Here is a 19638-nt window from a genome sequence, read left to right on the forward strand (position 1 = left end):
GCGTAATATATTTATTTGTTTTAGTCTTTTCTCGCGCACAAAGTTCTGCGTTTTATCATTGAATAAGTAATGTATAGTAAGACCTTCTGCAGAGGCACCTCTAAATAGCATTATGCGGGTCACTCTGTAATTGGGCGCATGCCTGTTGAGGGCCCAAAACAAGAGAGGGATAATAAAATAAAAAATAAATAAAATAATTATAGGAAGAAGCATAACGCGTATGGCTTTTTGAGTATTGCTGTAATGTTGGTTGCATACCGTTAATTTGTTTACAAAGGTATTTTCTCAACATCAACATCCGAAGTGCATAAAAATAGCCGATTAAATTTTGCCGTTTTCGTCAAATTTTATTTTAATTTTATTATCCTTCTCTTGTTTTGGGTCCTCAACAGGCATGCGCCCATGCTTAAAAGTACGTCGAGTCAATTTGCCACGTAACAACATTTTGGGTGGAAAATTGACTAGAAGTACTTCTTCTTAGCGAAACAATTTGACGAAAAACGACAAAATTTAATAAGGCTGTTTTTAAGCATGCTGGTTATTCGGCACGATTAGTTTCTGAATAAGTACCTATTCACAGCGGTTTCAAGATTTGCACCAAAACTTAACATTGCGCAAGAGAGAAAGTGCATTCGAAAATAGCACAACTGTTACATATCTGTAACTGTTGTCTTATGAACTAGCCCATTTTTGTCATGTATGCACTCAAGGCCACCTCAGTATGATTCAACAGCAGTATAGCACACTGCTAAATGCATATTATAACTTTTTATTGTTGTTAGTATAATCAAAGTTCTATAATACACAAAATTATCATTCAGTAACAGTTATTATTCGAAACATAATGTACAAATGCTTGTCTTGGATAACAATAAACAATTAAAGCAAATGTAAAAAACTATCCTCACATCTGATAAAAATTGTAAAAAAATATCAACAATTTAAAACTCTATAACAAGTTTTGTTAAAAAACAATCTGACATTACATGTATATAAAGGCACATCAAATAGAAATGCAATCGTCATTTTTTTATAGTTATACATATAGAAAAAGATAAAAACCACCCCATAAAGTGGGCATCAGTTATGCGTGACTATTATGATTTTGTCGTACACCTACAGTTGACGATAATTGACCTGTAGCAACCTCATAAGAAGGAGGTAAATCGTCTGAGGGAGTGGATGCAATTTGTTCAGACCTATAAGGAAGATTAATGTTTTCTACATTGGATAAAGGAGGAGGGTATACGCTACTTAGGGTAGATATGCTAGGAGGATATGGAGTGCTTAATGTTGGTATGGCATTAGATCGATACATGCTGCTATCTGACAACGATGAAGACTCCGTTAGAGGGGAACACATTGAAGAGTATTCATCACGTATAGATATGTGCTGCCTCACCACTTGGAATCCGGCAGTTGCTGCGGGCGAGGATATGTTCTGAGGTTCATTTCGTCTATAATCTGGCTCTACAAAATCAATTTGGTTCGACAAGTAAGTAGCTACTAATTTATTGTATTTACCAACATTACACCCATGTTTACATATAAATCTTAAGCAAAAGATTAACATGAACATAACGAAGACAATTGTATACCAGTACCACTCCATTTTAATTGGAATATGTAATCATTACATTATCAGAAATTATCCCGGTTCCTTCTAGTACAAATAATAATAATTTTTGCTAAATACGTTCCATACCAAGAAAAAGAAAACATAACCTATAAGTTTACTGCATACTACACCAGGTGATGGCCCGAGGGCTTGAAGCGTATATACAGGGTCTGGAAACGCGAGCCTATTTCCTTTATGAGAAGTGAATAGTCGATCGAGTAGTACTTACTACGATAGTTAACCAAGATAATGGTAGGAGCGTCATATGCGGTGCAAAAATTTGTGAATTAAATTTTTGCACATCTACATTTTAATTCAAATTAAACATGTAGGTTTACCGGGGGAATCCAGGTGCAAATTCATTTGGACGGTTCATGATACACTTCCATTCCAGCTAATTCATTCCTGTTTTATGTATTTTCCCATAGTTTTTTTAATTTCAAGTAATTATCGTATTTTACTCTGATGTACAAAATACATATGGTCGTAATGATAAGATTGTGACTGAATTTAAAGAGGGGAGAAACCCAATCTGATGATTCATCATCATCAGCGTTATATGTGATGTAAATAAGTATTTAACACCACTTGTGAAAGTAAAGTACTTAAACAATTAATTCCTAATTTCGCATACAGTAATGGATCTCTTTCTTCCAATAGTGTTGTTTATAGTGTTTTGTGTATTATTTTCCATATGCGGTTGGTGCTGTAAAAAGCACAGGGAAGGAACAATTTATGGAGGTATGTGATTGTACCTATACACAAAACTTGCACACATTGTCTCTTTATTAGTTCCAGCAACTGTAACCGTAACTACTCAACCATCTGCGTCTGTTATCCACCCTTACCCTACACAGCCAGTAGTACCGCCAGGATTGGCTCCCATGTCTGGATACCAAGCAGGTCCATACCCGGTGTCGACAACCTCAACATATCCACCTCCACCTGGTAAGTTCAATTACAGTACACTATTTGAATATTTTTACATGAAACTTTATTCTAAATAGCTCCCGGGTTTTGCCCTATGCCTATGGGTATGTACATAATTGTAAATAATTTATTTATCTATTGTAACCTCAATTGTAACTATTGCAAGTGACTATCAATTGTTCTAATCAGCAGGGGGATATCCACCGCCCGGACCTTACGCAGTGTCGTCAAATTCTGCTCCTTATCCACCCTCAGCGGCCCCTTATCCACCTTCAGCTACCCCTTTCCCCCCACAGCAACTGCCGCCATCGTACATGGAAGCAGTTGGCCAACCGCCTACGGCATCCCGAACGCCAATTAGCGAAGGTTATTCGAAACAAGCTCCCTATAATCCAAATTATTAAACTGTTTATATGCGGGTGATGTGCTTATTCAAGAGACTTAAAATATCGTGCTGTGAATACACATTATTAAAAGACACCCATTTATTGTAAGTATGTTTACAACAATTAAAATTGGTGTTAAAATTATAAGACTTATAATGTACCTATCCAAATGATGAAATTGTTAATAAATGTCATTACCTATTTATGTTTAGGTACTTATCTGATTTAGGAAAATTAACTGTAACTAGTCGAATTTGAGTCCTTCCGTTTGCAAGTCAACAATTCTTAATAGGGAATTGTAGTTCAAAAGTGAAGTGACAGCCCTATCTTTGTTCTACTATAAGAATGTGTGCGGAGCATAAATCAAGGAAGAATGTTGTGGAAACTTTCTCTGCCAGATTATTGTACATTTCTGACAAATTTCTCCTCCCCATCACACTATCTATTATTGCCATAAGAAATTCATTATAAACTTCAAGACAAAAATTCAAGATTACCCCCCGGAGGTGCACCAGCTGGTGATACCAAATAGAGCTTAGGAAAAATGTTCAGCTTTTGTGAAATCACCAGAACCAGTTGCATTTATAGGGAACTGGAGCCACATTCAAGAAGTTATGATAACCGGAACCGATACTGTGGAATTTGAGTCTGTGGCCGTGTTATTCTTCTCAACCGTTTTCAATATTCAAGTAAACTTTAATAATCAACATAATCCAAAGTCTTTTAATACATCGCAAGTGACATTACAGTTATTAACAACACACTTTACTACAATACAACCTTGATAAATTAATATGCTAATATCCCTCCTTTATTGCAACAATAGTATATATTATAATGTAAAACCGCTCAAAAAACTATATTTACATTATTTTGGCATTTGGCCATTGGTCGTTTTGCTGAAGGGTGACAGTTTCACTAACGACTACCGTACAATTGTCTATCGCTTCTCGGCCTATGGCTAAGATCAAAGTGTAAATACAATACAATGCTTATTGCATGTAATTCTATGACCTTGCAATTTCTTTCTGCAAGTTCTTGCGAGATGTATTGCTCCATGGCAAGAAGCGTTTAAATATACAATGCTAGTCTCGAGTGATCAAAAATGAGTGAGTGTCGAGTCGCCTTTGGGAGGTGACTAGACGGTCACTCATTTTTGATCGCAATGTATATATACACGGACGGAAGTCAACTAATAATGCCCTGAATGCAACCTTCGTGTTTTGTTATTGTAACATAACCTAAGATTTCGGCTATTTCTTGTATGTATGATCAAAGGTTTTTCTTTGGAAGAATTAAAAAAATTCTTTAAAACTAATAATTTTTGGTTTTATTGCAACATCTTATACTTGGGAAAATCCAAACGCAGAAGGCTACCAAAAACAAAATGTTTCACGCGCTGACTTTTAAGTATTCACAAAAAAAGTTAGAGGAATGAAAAAATTTATATCTGCCTTATTTAAGAAAGTGGACTCTGTAGTGAAAATGGCTCCTACTCGCTTTTTCCCAAATATAAGTAAAGATTACGCAAGCGAAACAATCGTTGAAATCCCAGAAGATCACATCAAAACGGAAATCAATCTGATGATCGAAAATATCATGGCCAATTTGAAAGCCGTGCCAATGTACGGTGAGGATGGTTTTTACCTTGGGACGGCGGGCGTCTCTTACATGTTTTATCATTTAAGCAAGTTACCCAGTTTTCAAAATCAGAGCAGCACTTTTATAGAGAACGCCGTAGAGTACTTACAACCATCATTGGCTACTGCCCAAAAATATGCCGCTCGAGTGAAAGACGTACCTTCGTTTGTTTTGGGCAATTGCGGTATATACGCGCTGGCATCTGTTATCTATAGCAAAACCGGGCAAACGGCAGAGTGCGAGTACTTTCAAAAGTTGTTTTACGACACCGCAAATACATGTAAGGAAATGCAGTTTTTAACGTGTGGTGCGGATGAGCTGTTTGTTGGACGTGCTGGATATATTTGTGGTGCGTTGTGGTTGGCGAGGGAGTTAAAAATTCAACCTAAACTTCAAGACTTATATGACATCTGCAGTGTGATTGTCGCTTCAGGTCGTAGGTATGCATCTCAACATCAGTCGCAGTCACCTTTGATGTATGCATATTATGATGTCGAATACCTTGGTGCTGCTCATGGCTTGAGTTCTATTCTCCAAATACTTTTGAGTGTACCTGGCTTTTTAGATGCTAATCCCTCTGATGCCAAAGATATAAAAGCGAGTGTCGACTATTTATTACAGCTGCAAGATGACGAAGGTAATTTTCCCAGTGCCACAGACGAAATTTCTAGGCCAGCAGAGTTGGTGCATTGGTGCCACGGTGCTCCTGGTATCGTTTATTTGATGGCCAAAGCGTACTTGGTATGGAATGAGGAAAACTACTTGAAGTCATGCATTAAAATGGCAGATTTAGTATGGAATAAGGGGCTGTTGCACAAAGGGCCTGGCTTATGTCATGGTATTGCAGGCAATGCATATGTATTTTTACTATTGTATCGCCTAACTAACGACCAGAAATATTTGCATAGAGCATTAGTTTTCATGCGCTTTATGGAAACTGATCAATTTAAAAGACATTCGCGAGTACCGGATAATCCATTTAGTTTATATGAGGGTATTGCAGGTACTGTTTGCTTTTTGGCCGATCTTACAGTGCCTTCAAAAGCTGCTTTTCCATTTTTTGATGTGTTCAATAATGAATGATTGTTTTCTGTAAATTGTTGTAAAGTGTGCAATGAAATGATTAATAAATAATCTAAAAAATCATTGTCCCCAATTTAAAGATAATTCTATAAACATACCTATTTTGAAAGGCAATGCAGTTCTACATTTTACTAGTTAATTTTAGTTACATTTTTTTTTAAATTTAAATTTGGAAAAGACAAATAGACCTTATTATTTATCTATCCCAAATTAAAGTTTTCTTTCCAAATTTACCGCTATATCAGATTTAAGGCCATCGCACACATGCACGCCTTTTTCGCTCACATTGATTTCAATACGCCACGCTATCGTTCAAGTGAGTGCTCATTTCAATCAAGCGAAAAAGGCGGTTTGCGAAACGGCCTTTATGTTTAGTGTGCTTAAGTACCACCGGTGGTGCGGCATTTTCAGATATTAAAGCAACCTATACTTATTTGTTTCAAATTGCACAGAAAAATAAACTGATAAATTGAGAGGTTCCACCACGTATGCACGCTGATGGACATATTTTTGGGAGCTCGCAACCACGCAAATTTTAAGAGAGTACCTTCGGTTGGTAGTTTACTTCGTTTGGCATCTTGTTTTGTTTTTTAATGGTGGTCACCAAAGCAACGTGGAGTATAAATTTGTTGTTATTTGGTGTTATTTAATGCAGGTAGCATTTCTTTGTAATTTATTTGTGTTTTGTTTGAGACTTTGTATTTATTTATTATTTTCCAACGTTGGTTTTGAAATATTGACATGATTTAACCCCAATGCAAAATCACGTATTTGATACTGTTAATCTTTTGTTTGAAAACGTTTACGTTTTTGGTGTAGTGTCTACTTAATTTATGTTTATGTTTTCATTACATGACCAAAAGTAATTATATTGAAATAAATTTTGATAATTCTTCTATCAACTTGTTGTTTGTAAACTTAACATTTGCAAAAACTGTAACCAAATGATTTACAACACTCATTGTTCCGACTGACCTCGACTCCAACGTAGGCTTGGATACCCTGGATAAGGGGTGAGTTATCTATCTCTCTAATAAAAATCTCTTCAATAAACACTATTCAGTTTAGAATCTATTTGGTATATATATGAGTTGGCGATTATAGATACTCAATATACCCAAGCAACATTGCTAGTCCCAATAACCAGTGATAAGGGAAATGGCTATATTTACTATTATAAGTGATTTTCACGTAGAATCGCTCAAATGAACGATTTTATTGCATATATAAATTTATGTTTTTTAAAGTACATTCCTATTTGATTGCATTGTATATTTTGAGCGTAGCTTGAGTGGAGCGTGAGCTTAAAGCCGGATTTATAGTTCCGTAGCCGTAATAACGTAAGAACGGAACCGTAAAATCTTACGTTAACGAAAATAATACGATTTATAGTTCCGTAGTGGCAAGTGGCAGCTTGCACATTAGCGCGTAACGAATTCTGTCATTGTATGTCATCTGTCAGTAAGAGTAACGTGCATTTCAAAATAATAATAACCAACAAAGTGTCAATAATTATTGTAAATAAACGAAACGAACGTCAGGATAAAGTCAACTGTTTGAATTATCCGAGTACTACCGAAGACAAGCGCGTTAGCACGATTTACCGTAAGAAATAAGATTTGGGCATTTCCTACGTACCGTAACCGTTCTAACGCAACGTTAACGCCAACTATAAATGTTCACGCGCAACAAGTAGGGTTTAATTCTAAACGTTACGGTACGGTGTTGCGGGTACGGAACTATAAATTCAGCTTTACAATTTACATTACCGAAAAAACTTGCGTGCGTATTCTCACCGCAAGGTACGCTAGGCACCTCCATAATTTCACAGGTTAGGTTTTTGCATACATAAAAATTGTTTTTGTACTAATGATTTAATGAATAATATGGCATATAGTTAAAAGTGCCATTCTTTAATTATAAGCACAATTAAATGGGCCCCTACTTCTTAATTATACTCTTTGCTGTTTTTAGTTTTTGCGTGATAATGTTATTGCTTAAAGTGTACTGTGTGAAACTATATAGGCGATACACAAACAGTGTCAGAAACAGCCGTAATACTAGAATTCCTCAAACTCATACCGATTATCGCCAAACAAGCTTGCAAGATCGAAACAATTCACATCATGGAGCTTACAACTCGGATGCGTGTAATACACCCAGTATGTATTGATAAATATGCTTTCAGTATTATCCAATTTGCTTTTAGCGACAATGCCATTCCCGAGTACGCGAGCACGTCCAATGCAACCAATAAGTGCCAATAACCCATATCCACCGCCATTCTCACATACATCTACAAATTCGGCAGCAAACAATGTGCAAATGTCTAATGATTCTGACTTGCCACCTTCATATGAAGTTGCAACTGGCCAATGTACATCGACTCTACATTAGATGCAATTGTGACCAATTATATACTTGCTAGGTGTTTTAAAGACGAGCTGATTGTTGTTGTAATGTGGAACAACTGTGCTGTGTCCTTCCAATTTATGTACTGATGTCTTGAATTTTATGGCACACACAGTCTATATGTGCTCTAAGAGCGTTACGCTATTTATTTTTATACTGTGTCTAGTCATTTTTTTAATTATAGTAGATGTACTATTTTTGTACCTTGATCTAATGTTTGATTATTTTTATATAACAATTCTGCTAAGGCTACAGCTTCCCAGTAAATAACTGCTACTCGTATTTTTATTTTTTATATTATATATGTCTATATATTGTAAAAGATTAATGGTTAAGTAAACCTGAAAAACAATATCGTAAAAATTCACTGTTGGATGTAGGATGGATTTTAAAATTTGTTAGTAAATATCCATGCCTTGAAGACTATATAGCTATGGATATGTTTGAAGGAGTTGAGTTATGTGGTGAAATTTAAATGGGGGGAGATCATGGCAAAAAATTGAAATTTCTAGCAACTAGGTTAACTAGCAGATGTTCGTGTCAATGCCAAGCATCTGATCTTTCATCACATGTGCTTAATTAATGAAGTTTTTAGAAGGTATTTGAATGATTTATTTATAGTTTAATTACACAAATTTTGCTCTACACATACAATACAAAGTCCAGTCAGTGAAGGTAAAATCTTTGGGTGTATATACAATGGTAAAATACAGCGTACCATAGATCCCAAACAACACTGATTTACACAAAAAAGGTTTTAGTTAGTACTTACCTTTTATTTCAAATTTAATCCCCTGATATGTGATATCAAGCTCTCTCTACACATAAGGCTTTTGATTTTGTCTTTGAAGCCCTTTCATATGAGCTTCAGGACCAAAAGAGTTTTAATTCATGTGCAAAGAAATTGAATTCGTTTTCTTAGTATGCAATTCTTATAATAATAGCTTCAATTGCAAGGAAGGTTTGACCTTAAAAAGAGTATAAAGGCTCATTGTCACCATTGCAGAGCTTGGAATAAAGCGCGATCTATTATAGAGGGATTTGCACAGCTCTGGGTAGGTATTTGGAAGGATGTACTATTTTAATAATATAATGACTTTAGAATTATTGAGAGATCAAGGGATACTTAAGTGTCACAGTATTGAATCAGCAAAAAGTTTATCTCCAAAACATTTTCATCAGTATATACAATACCATTGATTGTGTGTATAATCAATGTCGGTACAGTCTGGTAACATTGGCAAATAATTTGCATCAGCATCACTGATCGCTGCTCTGGTAAGATGTGAATGCAACCAAATCCATGCGTATGCGTAATCACAGTGATGTAGGCGGGATTACGGAAAGTCCAATAATTCTGGGAATTATTTTTCAGTTTCACATGGAAAAAGGAAATATTGGTTTGTCAATCGCCTTTGCTTCTCGAATCAAAGTGCCATTTTTGTTTATGTTTATAGTGCTGTTAATACAAACTAGAATATGATGGGTGATGCAACCATTTGGTCGATATTCATAATATTTAAGATTTTGCTAGTGATATTATTTCTTTTCTGGATTCGGAATAGGCAAAAGCGAAGACGTAAATTGAGTATAAGTTGTACTACACCTACTACATTAACGAAATTCTAGTTTTAGCACGTCAACAATGTGTAATCACGAGTAACATTGTCACATATCCACAACCTGTTCTCTCTAATCCTTACATTTATCAGACTCAGTTTGGTAATTATTGCCCGTTTTTGCAAGGTAGCACTGCTAATTTACTTGTAGGTCAATCGGCGACACACCCTGTGTATACCAATGCTTCTTCCGGGGATTTACCTCCATCGTATGCTGAAGTAGCCAAGCAAGCGAAAGTGTGACCATTGACATGACATTCAATTGTCCTAATTGCGGCCAATTATTTGTATATGTAGTTGACTTTCAAATTAAAATTTTATATGTTTGTTACATATCAAATTTCTATTGTAAAACGCAAGATCACAAAATTTGTTACATTTGGTGGCGATTTCGAACTGTAGATCCTTCACTTAGAGCCTCCTCGTACGAGGGCGGATGTATACTGGGTGCATCACGGGCGACATCTCTCACAACTTGTTCTTCAATGTACGACCATTCGTTTGGCGGTGGACGAAAGTTGGTCAGATCTATCGGGCGAGGCATTTCGGCTATTTCTCCCAGCGGATATGGAAGAGGAGACTGCACAGTTTCTGTTGGTGTGGGTAAAGTGGTCGTGAATTCGAAGCCTAAAGGAGGTGGCGAGGCTGGGTATGGCGAGTTGAGAGAGGGTGCACGTTGCATTCCTCGTGTAATGTGGGGGGGTGGTGATGGCATATGTGGATAAGACTTATTCTTCGTTTCAGTTGTTTTAACTGCTCTGGTCTTTATTACTTCTGTTTCTAAAAGCTTCAGTATTAGAAAATTGCTATTAGTATCAATTTTCTCACCTTCATCAGGCTCATGCCACGTATTTCCGAAATATAGTAGCACTAAACTTATAACAAATATAAAAAATAAGCCTGCAATTATCATGGACGACGCTTCCATTTTACAAAACGTGCTTTTTGATATTGCTTTGAGCACAATAACATTTTTGTAATTTGGTGCTATTTATACAGTTGTAAAAGGGGATTATTTTTAGAAAAAATAGGTGCTTGCATTTCATTTTTGAATTAGCCGCTCCTATCGCTATTGGTAGTTGGTACGCGCCTTTAATTTTAAAAATAGAGTGGAATATGTGATTGGGATTGAAACGTTGCGATTTTTGAGCTCGTGATTTCGGTTATTGTGATACCGATTGTGGCGGTGACAATTCACAATTGGCTTGGCTGTTTGATTTCGTGTGGCATCGCATCTGCTCTACACAAAATTATAGGTAGATATTTTATGAATAATGTATTCTGATATTCATGAATCCACACTTGTTGCTGATGCCCAAGTTCCTATGAAACGTACGTATATGCAACCAACTATACAGATGTGGTTCATGGGTTACATCTCTGAATGCAGGAGGAGGGTCTTTTGGATTTTGTAATGATGCTATAGGCCATAGGTATTCTTTTTATATGGGTAACTTCGACTTTTTCACTAACTCAAAAAAGGACAAGTGCAGTTCAATGTCTTAGCTCAATAGAAAAATGAATAATTTTGAAAGATTACCTGAAGGGCCTATCTTTGATAAAAAGTAATATAAAAACAGAACGATTGTCAGTCTATGAATGTCTATGAAAGTTGTCAGTTAAGTTTATAAATAGCTTTCTTTAAAATTGTAAATTGTAGATGCCTTGTGTGGGTTTGACCCGTTAGCAGCAGCTTTAAATTATTTAAATAAATAAATAAAACATAAAGAAGTTCGAAAAATTAAGCTAGGTACTCTAATTATGTTAAAAGGTATACAGTGGGCAAACCACAAAAACTATACCTAGTAAAGACGCACCTTTGAAATTCAAAGAAAGTCAACTTATCGTATAAGTAGATCGAAAATGCTCACTTCTAAAAAATTATACCTATAGCCTAAAGACCTTATCATGTACCTACCTGTTTTAATTCATAAATGTAAATTTTGTAATATTTTTTGACGTTTCGTCTATTATCTTAAATAGAATTCACGTTACCGGTCCCATACACTCGTATTGCTTAAAATGCTCCCTAATTTTTGCAATTAATTCCTAAAGTATGAACTCTTTTGACGCATGTTTTCTAGATTTTTTAAACATATATTAATGGACAAAATATTAGTTTATATTGTATGGAAACTATGCTCTGTACATCTATCTATCTAATAATAATAATAATAATAATAATAATAATAATAATAATAGTTTATTTCCACCAAAAAAAAAAAAAAACAGAAAAGGGGAAAAAAAATACATACAAAAATAGAAATAACGCAAAAGGTGGAAAAAGGACCACATTCAGTGAGTAAGCACTGCTCTTCCATGTGGCCTAAACACGTAGCAAGCGTAAACACCTAACACATATATATATATATATTATGTACATGACACGAAAATATGCAAATGCAAATGCACGACCCCTCACATGCACTTAAGTTCCTAATACATACATAGTACCAATATAATAATTTAAAAAAAAAGTGATAGACACAGAAGAGGAGTTTTTGCAAATTCCTTACATCATGATTGAGATGCGAAACTGCAGCAATTCACTTTTTAATTTTTTCTTAAACATATTTAAATTCAAGCTCGTTAAATTGGGCGATAATGAGTTTAAGACGTTAGCGATGTTATATGAAAACGATTTTTTGAAATATTCTGTAGCGTGGAGTGGTATATCTAATAAGCCTCTGTGACGCAGGTTGAGATTATGTATGTCGGTACGATAGCGTAATCGATCTAACAAGTATGAGGGAGTTTTTGTGTCTATTATTTTACGATATAATACTGCAGTGTGCAAGAACCTCCTTTCGGACATATTTAACCATCCAGCTTCTCTTATCTTATGTGAGATGTGATCACCACGCCTAATGCCATATATAAATCTCAGACACGCATTTTGAACCCTTTGAATTCTGGCAATCGATGTCGAATCTATACATGCACCATATACAGCGTCACAGTAGTTGAAATGCGATAGAATAAGAGCATCAGACAGATATATTTTTGTTTGAACAGATAGAATATGTCTATTTGGGTATAACCTTTTCAAGGTAGCAAAAGCTTTGCCCACACTACAATTTATGTGTTCTTTAAATTTTAATCTGTAATCTAAATGTAACCCCAAATTCTTAGCAACATCAGTGATTGTTAATTCCGTGTCTTGAATTTTTATTTTAATGAAGGGTATAGTACTGGCACGAACCTGATCACGTCCAAAAATCATTACAGACGATTTGCTAGAGTTGATATGTAGATTATGATCAAACGCAGCGTTCACTAGACCATTAAGTTCTCTATTTACTATTTCCATAGCAAAATGAAGTTGATCTGGCCTAAAAGAGTAATAAATTTGAGTATCATCCGCATATTGATGATATTTACATTTTGTTAAAGTACTGCAAATGTAATTTGAATATATAACGTATAGTAATGGTCCTAAAACGGACCCTTGCGGAACACCACTAACCAGATTATTTACAGAAGACTTGACATTATTTACAACCACACGTTGGCTCCTACAAGATAGATAGCAACTAATCAGTTCAACAGCTGACGATTCAAAACCATAGTACAAAAGGATTGAGTTCATTAGTCGATGACTAATAGTATCGAACGCTTTAGAGAAATCGAGCATTACCATTATTGTCAACATCCCGGCATCAGTAGCATGAAAAATGTAACATAACATTTAACAGTGCTGTAGTACAGCTATGGTTTTTCCTGAACCCAGACTGGTACGTAGACAGTAAGTTATTTCCTTCTAAATACTCATACATTTGTAATTTCATCACCTTTTCCAAAATTTTAGAGAGTGTAGGAAGTATTGAGATAGGACGTAAATCTTTATATTGAGTGGGGTTTTTATTTTTGGGAATTGGAATAACATGAGCAATTTTCCAAGCTGACGGAAAAACAGAAAAGCTTAAACACTGATTAATGATATGAGTGATATACGGTACTATGAAAGGACAACAAATTTTAACCATATCAATTCCAATACCATCTGAACCGATCGATTTTGATTTGATACTGTTTATAATTTTTGCTAGAGTCATGTTATCAACAACGTGAAATTTGAACTTCTCAGTTACTTTAGTATGTAAGGTGTTATAAATGAGAGACGATGCTGACAGTGAAGATGGAGTAACAGTGGGAATAGAATTTAAAAAGAAAGCATTAATATCGTTAGGATTACTTAAGTGAGATGGTACTTGCACACTGCCTTTGCTGTACACGTTTAGATCTTTAATAGCTTTCCATAGATTGCTTCTATTACCTACTATCAGTTAAGACATAGTTGAGGTAAGCTCGTTTTTCATTTTTGATTGAGTCGGTAACCAATTTACGTAGAGATTTGTAGTAATCCCTATGTGCTGGTTTGTGTGATTTTTTATATCTATTATATGCGCGGTCTCGTAGCTTTATCATGAACTTAATGTTATCCGTGAACCATGGCATTTTAGGTTTAGTAAAGGTGATAGTTTTCAGGGGGAAATAATGATTAAAAAGATTAAGAATGTGACATGACAAAAAATAGACTTTTTCATCTATGTTTTGGATGATCGTCCCAATAAATACTCATAAAATCCTGTTCAAACAAATGTAACTTATTTTCGATGCCCTTGTAACATCTAAATGTTTAATACATATTTTTCCGATCATATACACCCCTTACTTATGAAATGGTGAATGAAATTCAGAGACAATGCACGCCCCATTGAATTACATGTGCATCACCAGTTGCCTATATTCTCCAAATCCAAACCTTTGAAATGCCTCCACTTCAGCTGCTCGGTCGGTCGGTCGACTACGGTCTTTTAAGTCTCGAAGGAATCATCGATGAATGCTCGGATTTTGAAGCATTAATAATAATAATAATCATTTATTGTCCAACAGAATATTTTCCAATAACAGGACAATGTACTTGTGTACTAAATAAATGCAGTGGTACCTAAGTACATACATTAGGTGTGGCAAGTTAATGGCGGGGGATAGGGAAATAACATGGGAAAATACATTTTCGGCAATTCCTGCTCCCCATTTCAGCCTACGGGAAAAATAAAAACATCCTAGGATAAATAATTAATCGGATAACACAAAAATATGCAACTGATGTGTGGTTTCATACAAGCCTAAAAATTAAATTAAAAATCCTAAAAATTGGTAAAAACTGGTTGGCCATGGCGTGATGTGTCGCACTTGCTAATCATGGCCAACCTATTTTTTACTACCTTTTTGGATTTATTTATTTAACTTTTATACTTTTAAAAAAGGGCTTATGCACGCTTTTTTCAAGAAGAGAACTTAGAATTAAACTCAATAGAGATTCACAAAGAATAAGTTAAATGAACGTAATTACTAATTATCAAATTATACAAAAAAAGAGGAAAAAATAATCAGGACAATTAGTGAGCAAGGTGAAAATATTAGGTACAAAAAATTACAAAAAAAAGCGCAAAAGCAGAAAAATATTTTATTGTGAAATATGCTTTAATATTGTCGGTAAGCTACTAAAATTCCAGCACACTGAATTAAACTTTCGACAAATTGAAATGATAGGTGAACTAAACAGGATCTCAGTTCGAGGTGATAGGGACAACAATTCATCATGATTAAAACCTCTTACAGGGTAAGTACCATTGGTTTTGTAATACAAATGTTTTAAAAATGTCCTCTGTATGGCCTCCAATGCAGATTTATGTGTATTGTAGGTAAGTGGGATGATAAATTAACGAACAGTACTCGAATTTGGACCAAACTAAGCTACGGCGCGAATCCCAAAGTTCGATTAGCTGATCGACACACTTCTTTTATATGTTCATTAAATGTGAATTTGCTATCAAATGTTACGCCTAGATCTTTTATTGATGACGTACGAAGTAGATTGACACCACTGACAGAATAATTGAACCACCATTGCACCAATTACTTAAGGTAGGTATTTAAGTTATTCTGAAGTTGTAAACATTCTTCGCTAGTCGCTATAACGGAGTAAATTTTTAAGTCGTCGGCAAATAAGAGTTTGACAGTTTAGCGCATTAGTCCAGTATAACTTTCCTTTTTTACCAAAATTCGACTACACCAAAATTTCTCGGGAAAACACTGTTTCTTATTAATTTGGGTGCGTAGAATCCAAATCAATTCGTACTTTTTCGATCAGACTTCTCAATCAAAAGTTATAGACTAGAAACCAATTTCGAAAAAATATTCAAAGGGCTGTAACTTTTGAACTAGTAGCCCAATCTTGGAACTGTTTGAAATTATGGATTCTACAGGCCACATTCTATAAGAAATTTTTTTTTCCGGGTCGATCTGAGACAATTTTTTTTCGGGGCTCAAAAAAGGCAGTGTATAACCTTCCTTTTTTACCAAAAATCGACTACACCAAAATTTCTCGGGAAAACACTTTTTTTTATTAATTTTGGGGCGTAGAATCCAAAACAATTCGTACTTTTTCGATCAGACTTCTCAATCAAAAGTTATAGACTAGAAACCAATTTCGAAAGAAAATTCAAAGGGCTGTAACGTTTGAACTAGTAGCCCAATCTTGGAACTGTTTGAAATTATGGATTCTACAGGCCACATTCTATAAGAAAATTTTTTTTCCGGGTCGATCTGAGACAATTTTTTTTTGGGGCTCAAAAAAAGGCAGTGTATAACCTTCCTTTTTTACCAAAAATCGACTACACCAAAATTTCTCGGGAAAACACTTTTTCTTATTAATTTGGGTGCGTAGAATCGAAATCAATTCGTACTTTTTCGATCAGACTTCTCAATCAAAAGTTATAGACTAGAAACCAATTTCGAAAAAAAATTCAAAGGGCTGGAACATTTGAACTAGTAGCCCAATCTTGGAACTGTTTGAAATTATGGATTCTACAGGCCACATTCTATAAGAAAATTTTTTTCCGGGTCGATGTGAGACAATTTTTTTTTCGGGGCTCAAAAGAAGGCAGTGTATAACCTTCCTTTTTTACCAAAAATCGACTACACCAACATTTCTCGGGAAAACACTTTTTCTTATTAATTTGGGCGCGTAGAATCCAAATCAATTCGTACTTTTTCGATCAGACTTTTCAATCAAAAGTTTTTTCCGGGTCGATCTGAGAAAATTTTTTTTCAGGGCTCAAAAAAAGGCAGTGTGACAGTCATATCGTTAATAAATAGACTAAATAAGGGAGGTCCTAAATTGGACCCTTGAGGTACTCCAGAGGTAGCATTTATTGGCAAAGATTGACAAAACATCACACGCTGGGTACGATCTGAAATGTATGATTGAAATATAGCGTCATGAAACCCATAGCATCGTAGTTTGGTTATCAAAAGATTATGTGGTATTCGATCGAAGGCCTTATAGATACGTCAGTGTAAATGACAGCAACCTGGCCCCTGGAGTCTAACGCTAGCGATACAAATTGCTTAAAGCATGCAAGGTTCGTTAACATGGATCGCTTATTAATAAACCCATGCTGATGTTCTTATATAAGATTCCTAGCCTGATAATAGATTTTATTGTATATAGTAATTTCAAATATTTTGCTGAAATTGCTTAATATACTCACTGGGTCGATAATTTGCAACGTTAGTGGGGTCTCCACTTTTTAACACTGGAGTAATATTTGCAAATTTAGCAAAAATAGTGTTGTAATCTTTTACTAAGAAGCATGAAATCTGATCATTACCCACGATATTTTTAGATTTTAATTTGGATATTGCTTGAGAGATTTCACTTTCAGAAATATGGTTAATACTAATGATAGGCATATTAGTACATCCTAGTAATCTATCGACGATTGTGTTAGGATCATTAGGAGAATACACACTACTAAAATAGGTACTAAATGCTTCAATAATTGATTGAGGAGTAGTAAAGCATTAGCTTTGTGCCACAATTCTTTGCATGCAGATTGTATTTCAGCACAAAAAGTCTCCTTCATAATGAAACTGATCGCTTGAAAGAGTTTTTAGTATCTGGAATTGCTTGTATATAAATGGCTAGTCAACACAAATTGCAACCTACAAAGTTGATGCTTCGCTAACGAATGCCTCCACAACTACTCCAGACTAAATCATACTTATTTTTTGTATTAATTAATTCTAGTGATTTGGTAAACCATTTTTATTAACAGCAAATAGGAATCACGGCAAGTACCTCCTGAAGTGCATGAAAAATAGGCTTCCTTGGATTCCTACGCATTCAATTTTTGTCTGAATTGCAATCTTTCAATGTAGTCAATGATCTCTTAACTGCGTAGTTTTTGTGTCGGCTATCTTTGCAACCAAAATCCTATTGAGATTAGATTATTATTAATTATTATCTACGACTTTCTGGAGTCGACCATTTCCGAAAGCCATATGAACAACACGAACATTGCTAACCTTTAAATTGAAACACAGATCAAAATTTACTCAGATTTTGAAATTGCCAAGCCTTTACTTCGACTACCCTGTTAAAAAACCTACAATAATGCGCACCCATAAATAATCTCCAAAATTCTAACTACGCTAAGAGCTACCGTTACATTTACGTCTTCTACACTTTGTTGGTAAAAGGATAGCACATGTTCCTTTATTACTCTTCACTGAATAATAAAGTATTGTTTTTGTATAATAAATTGCTTGTTGAAAATACCGGAACCCTCTTGAGTCTTGACCTTCTAAAGTAACAGTAGGTAATTGAGGTATGACGTTTCAAATTAATAAAACGTTCGTTTTATGTCGTTTTTAAAACGTTTTTTAACACGTAAGGGTTAGAGGTATGCGTTTCCAAAATTTCCCATTCGGCGAGTCAGCAGCAGTGAAAGGGAGTGGTGCGGTTTTTCATCATTCGTCCGAAGAACGAGGGCAGCTGAAGAAAAACCTTGTTTACATACAGACCGCTAAGCAGAGCGACAAGCCTTCTTTCCTCCGCTGCATATCACAAGTAACAAGCGAGGATGACGCCGACTTAAATTGGGGCTTACTACGGTATTCTTCTCAGAAGTGCCGGGTACTTCATCGATTCGACGGGGGGACAGAAAATGTGCAAATTTGCTACAAAACATTTGTTGACGGAAGTCACAATATATAATGTTGAGGGTATTATCGAAATATTATCTTTTCGAAATGCACGATAATGCATTCATAAAAGATATACATGACAGACTAGTATTGAGATACCCATTTATCCAGAATCCACGCATCTCTACTCATACTGCGAATAGCATAGCTAAATAATAATTGGGAAGAAGAGGAAAATCTGTGTTGCTAGGTACATTTCCTTGATGATAGCACTTGAGCAAGATATGCCTAAATGCCTTATCGATGAGATGGGAGTAATCAATTCGTTTTTACTTCATTATCAGCCGTTCAACACGATGATAGTAGTAACAATTTAACGCCTTTGAATATAACTAATTTTCATTCGTGATGAATTGGATAGATTGGGTGATATTTTTGCTAGTGGCACTAGTACCTCTAATTGTTTGGAGCATTGCGACCTGTGTGAAACGCAGGAAAGGTAAGAATTCTAGCTAGCTATTATCTTTCCATTTGGACTTTCCAGCTAAAAAAGAGTCGCAATTAGTTTCACGGATAGCAACCATTCAAAGTGCTTACGTACTGACACCGCAATACAATCCGGCGTACCAAAGTCAACACGTCTATCCCCAAGAATCGTTTGGCTGGAACGTTACAAATCTAGATCAGCTTGGTGTTGTCAACGTTACCACGACACCTGAAGGTATTTTAGTAGTGCCAAGGGAGCCCATGCAATGCAGTAAGTAACAAGGCGTTTACTAGAAATATTAATTACCTAAACTGTTTAGGTCGACACGAAAAACCACCGCCATACCATCCTACCGGTTAAAGTAAATAATTATTCTTTTAGTTTATCTGCTGACACATTACATTTGCGTAAAGTAAGCCAACGTGTTTAATTTATAACCTTGCCATTATCAACTAATTTAGA

General features: G+C 35.3%; 6 protein-coding genes and 1 long non-coding RNA gene across 10 annotated transcripts in view; 4 read left to right on the forward strand and 3 right to left on the reverse strand.

Moving 5' to 3' along the window:
• Positions 1-810: 810 nt before the first annotated feature.
• On the reverse strand, positions 811-1992 carry LOC116172080. Its single transcript, XM_031489202.1, has 3 exons — positions 1848-1992; positions 1525-1802; positions 811-1470 (listed from the first exon to the last, which is right to left on the reverse strand). The coding sequence occupies exons 2-3, from the start codon at positions 1610-1612 to the stop codon at positions 1085-1087; spliced, it is 474 nt and encodes a 157-aa protein (XP_031345062.1). The 5' UTR covers positions 1613-1802; positions 1848-1992; the 3' UTR covers positions 811-1084.
• Positions 1993-2057: 65 nt separating this feature from the next.
• LOC116172065 (vegetative cell wall protein gp1-like) lies at positions 2058-2981 on the forward strand. 2 transcript variants are annotated; one of them, XM_031489181.1, is made up of 4 exons: positions 2058-2359; positions 2411-2566; positions 2626-2652; positions 2738-2981. In XM_031489181.1, exons 1-4 carry the CDS (start codon positions 2257-2259, stop codon positions 2950-2952), a joined length of 501 nt encoding a protein of 166 aa, XP_031345041.1. In that variant the 5' UTR covers positions 2058-2256; the 3' UTR covers positions 2953-2981. The 2 variants fall into 2 exon arrangements, with proteins under 2 accessions (XP_031345041.1, XP_031345049.1); XM_031489189.1 differs by lacking the exon at positions 2626-2652 and having other exon boundaries at positions 2089-2359.
• Positions 2982-3168: 187 nt separating this feature from the next.
• LOC116172058 (lanC-like protein 3 homolog) lies at positions 3169-5721 on the forward strand. Its single transcript, XM_031489169.1, has 2 exons — positions 3169-4344; positions 4399-5721. Exon 2 carries the CDS (start codon positions 4420-4422, stop codon positions 5656-5658), a length of 1239 nt encoding a protein of 412 aa, XP_031345029.1. The 5' UTR covers positions 3169-4344; positions 4399-4419; the 3' UTR covers positions 5659-5721.
• Positions 5722-7388: 1667 nt separating this feature from the next.
• LOC116172087 lies at positions 7389-8350 on the forward strand. Its single transcript, XM_031489216.1, has 2 exons — positions 7389-7820; positions 7868-8350. Exons 1-2 carry the CDS (start codon positions 7592-7594, stop codon positions 8053-8055), a joined length of 417 nt encoding a protein of 138 aa, XP_031345076.1. The 5' UTR covers positions 7389-7591; the 3' UTR covers positions 8056-8350.
• A 1121-nt stretch (positions 8351-9471) lies between these two features.
• On the reverse strand, positions 9472-10710 carry LOC116172091. The gene is made up of 2 exons (XM_031489228.1): positions 10518-10710; positions 9472-10469 (listed from the first exon to the last, which is right to left on the reverse strand). The coding sequence occupies exons 1-2, from the start codon at positions 10615-10617 to the stop codon at positions 10063-10065; spliced, it is 507 nt and encodes a 168-aa protein (XP_031345088.1). The 5' UTR covers positions 10618-10710; the 3' UTR covers positions 9472-10062.
• An 8338-nt stretch (positions 10711-19048) lies between these two features.
• Positions 19049-19638, forward strand: part of LOC116160122 — a 33654-nt gene continuing 33064 nt past the window's right edge. For 2 of the 3 annotated variants that reach the window (XM_031473261.1, XM_031473260.1), the window contains exons 1-2: positions 19049-19188; positions 19234-19446. In XM_031473261.1, coding sequence (XP_031329121.1) covers positions 19098-19188; positions 19234-19446 — 304 coding nt within the window. In that variant the 5' untranslated portion in view covers positions 19049-19097. The remainder of the gene's footprint in view (positions 19189-19233; positions 19447-19638) is intronic. The other variant, XM_031473262.1, reaches the window with a different exon arrangement.
• On the reverse strand, positions 19096-19616 carry LOC116160124. Its single transcript, XR_004143145.1, has 3 exons — positions 19522-19616; positions 19287-19465; positions 19096-19233 (listed from the first exon to the last, which is right to left on the reverse strand). It is a non-coding gene; the product is annotated as an uncharacterized LOC116160124 (long non-coding RNA).

Source organism: Photinus pyralis, unplaced genomic scaffold (genome assembly GCF_008802855.1).
Source record: "Photinus pyralis isolate 1611_PpyrPB1 unplaced genomic scaffold, Ppyr1.3 Ppyr1.4_LG1, whole genome shotgun sequence".
NCBI lineage: Eukaryota > Metazoa > Arthropoda > Insecta > Coleoptera > Lampyridae > Photinus > Photinus pyralis.

What these genes read in the sequence shown, in the direction of transcription:
- LOC116172080 (XM_031489202.1), bottom strand. Translation starts at nt 1,612, where the DNA reads ATGGAGTGGTACTGGTATACAATTGTCTTCGTTATGTTCATGTTAATC. An exon ending in TAAACATGGGTGTAATGTTG is followed by an intron (nt 1,471 to 1,524) that starts GTAAATACAATA and finishes TTGATTTTGTAG; the next exon opens with AGCCAGATTATAGACGAAAT.
- LOC116172065 (XM_031489181.1), top strand. Translation starts at nt 2,257, where the DNA reads ATGGATCTCTTTCTTCCAATAGTGTTGTTTATAGTGTTTTGTGTATTA. An exon ending in GGAAGGAACAATTTATGGAG is followed by an intron (nt 2,360 to 2,410) that starts GTATGTGATTGT and finishes TCTCTTTATTAG; the next exon opens with TTCCAGCAACTGTAACCGTA. An exon ending in GTTTTGCCCTATGCCTATGG is followed by an intron (nt 2,653 to 2,737) that starts GTATGTACATAA and finishes TGTTCTAATCAG; the next exon opens with CAGGGGGATATCCACCGCCC.
- LOC116172058 (XM_031489169.1), top strand. Translation starts at nt 4,420, where the DNA reads ATGGCTCCTACTCGCTTTTTCCCAAATATAAGTAAAGATTACGCAAGC.
- LOC116172087 (XM_031489216.1), top strand. Translation starts at nt 7,592, where the DNA reads ATGGGCCCCTACTTCTTAATTATACTCTTTGCTGTTTTTAGTTTTTGC. An exon ending in GGATGCGTGTAATACACCCA is followed by an intron (nt 7,821 to 7,867) that starts GTATGTATTGAT and finishes ATTTGCTTTTAG; the next exon opens with CGACAATGCCATTCCCGAGT.
- LOC116172091 (XM_031489228.1), bottom strand. Translation starts at nt 10,617, where the DNA reads ATGGAAGCGTCGTCCATGATAATTGCAGGCTTATTTTTTATATTTGTT. An exon ending in GTGGCATGAGCCTGATGAAG is followed by an intron (nt 10,470 to 10,517) that starts GTGAGAAAATTG and finishes TGAAGCTTTTAG; the next exon opens with AAACAGAAGTAATAAAGACC.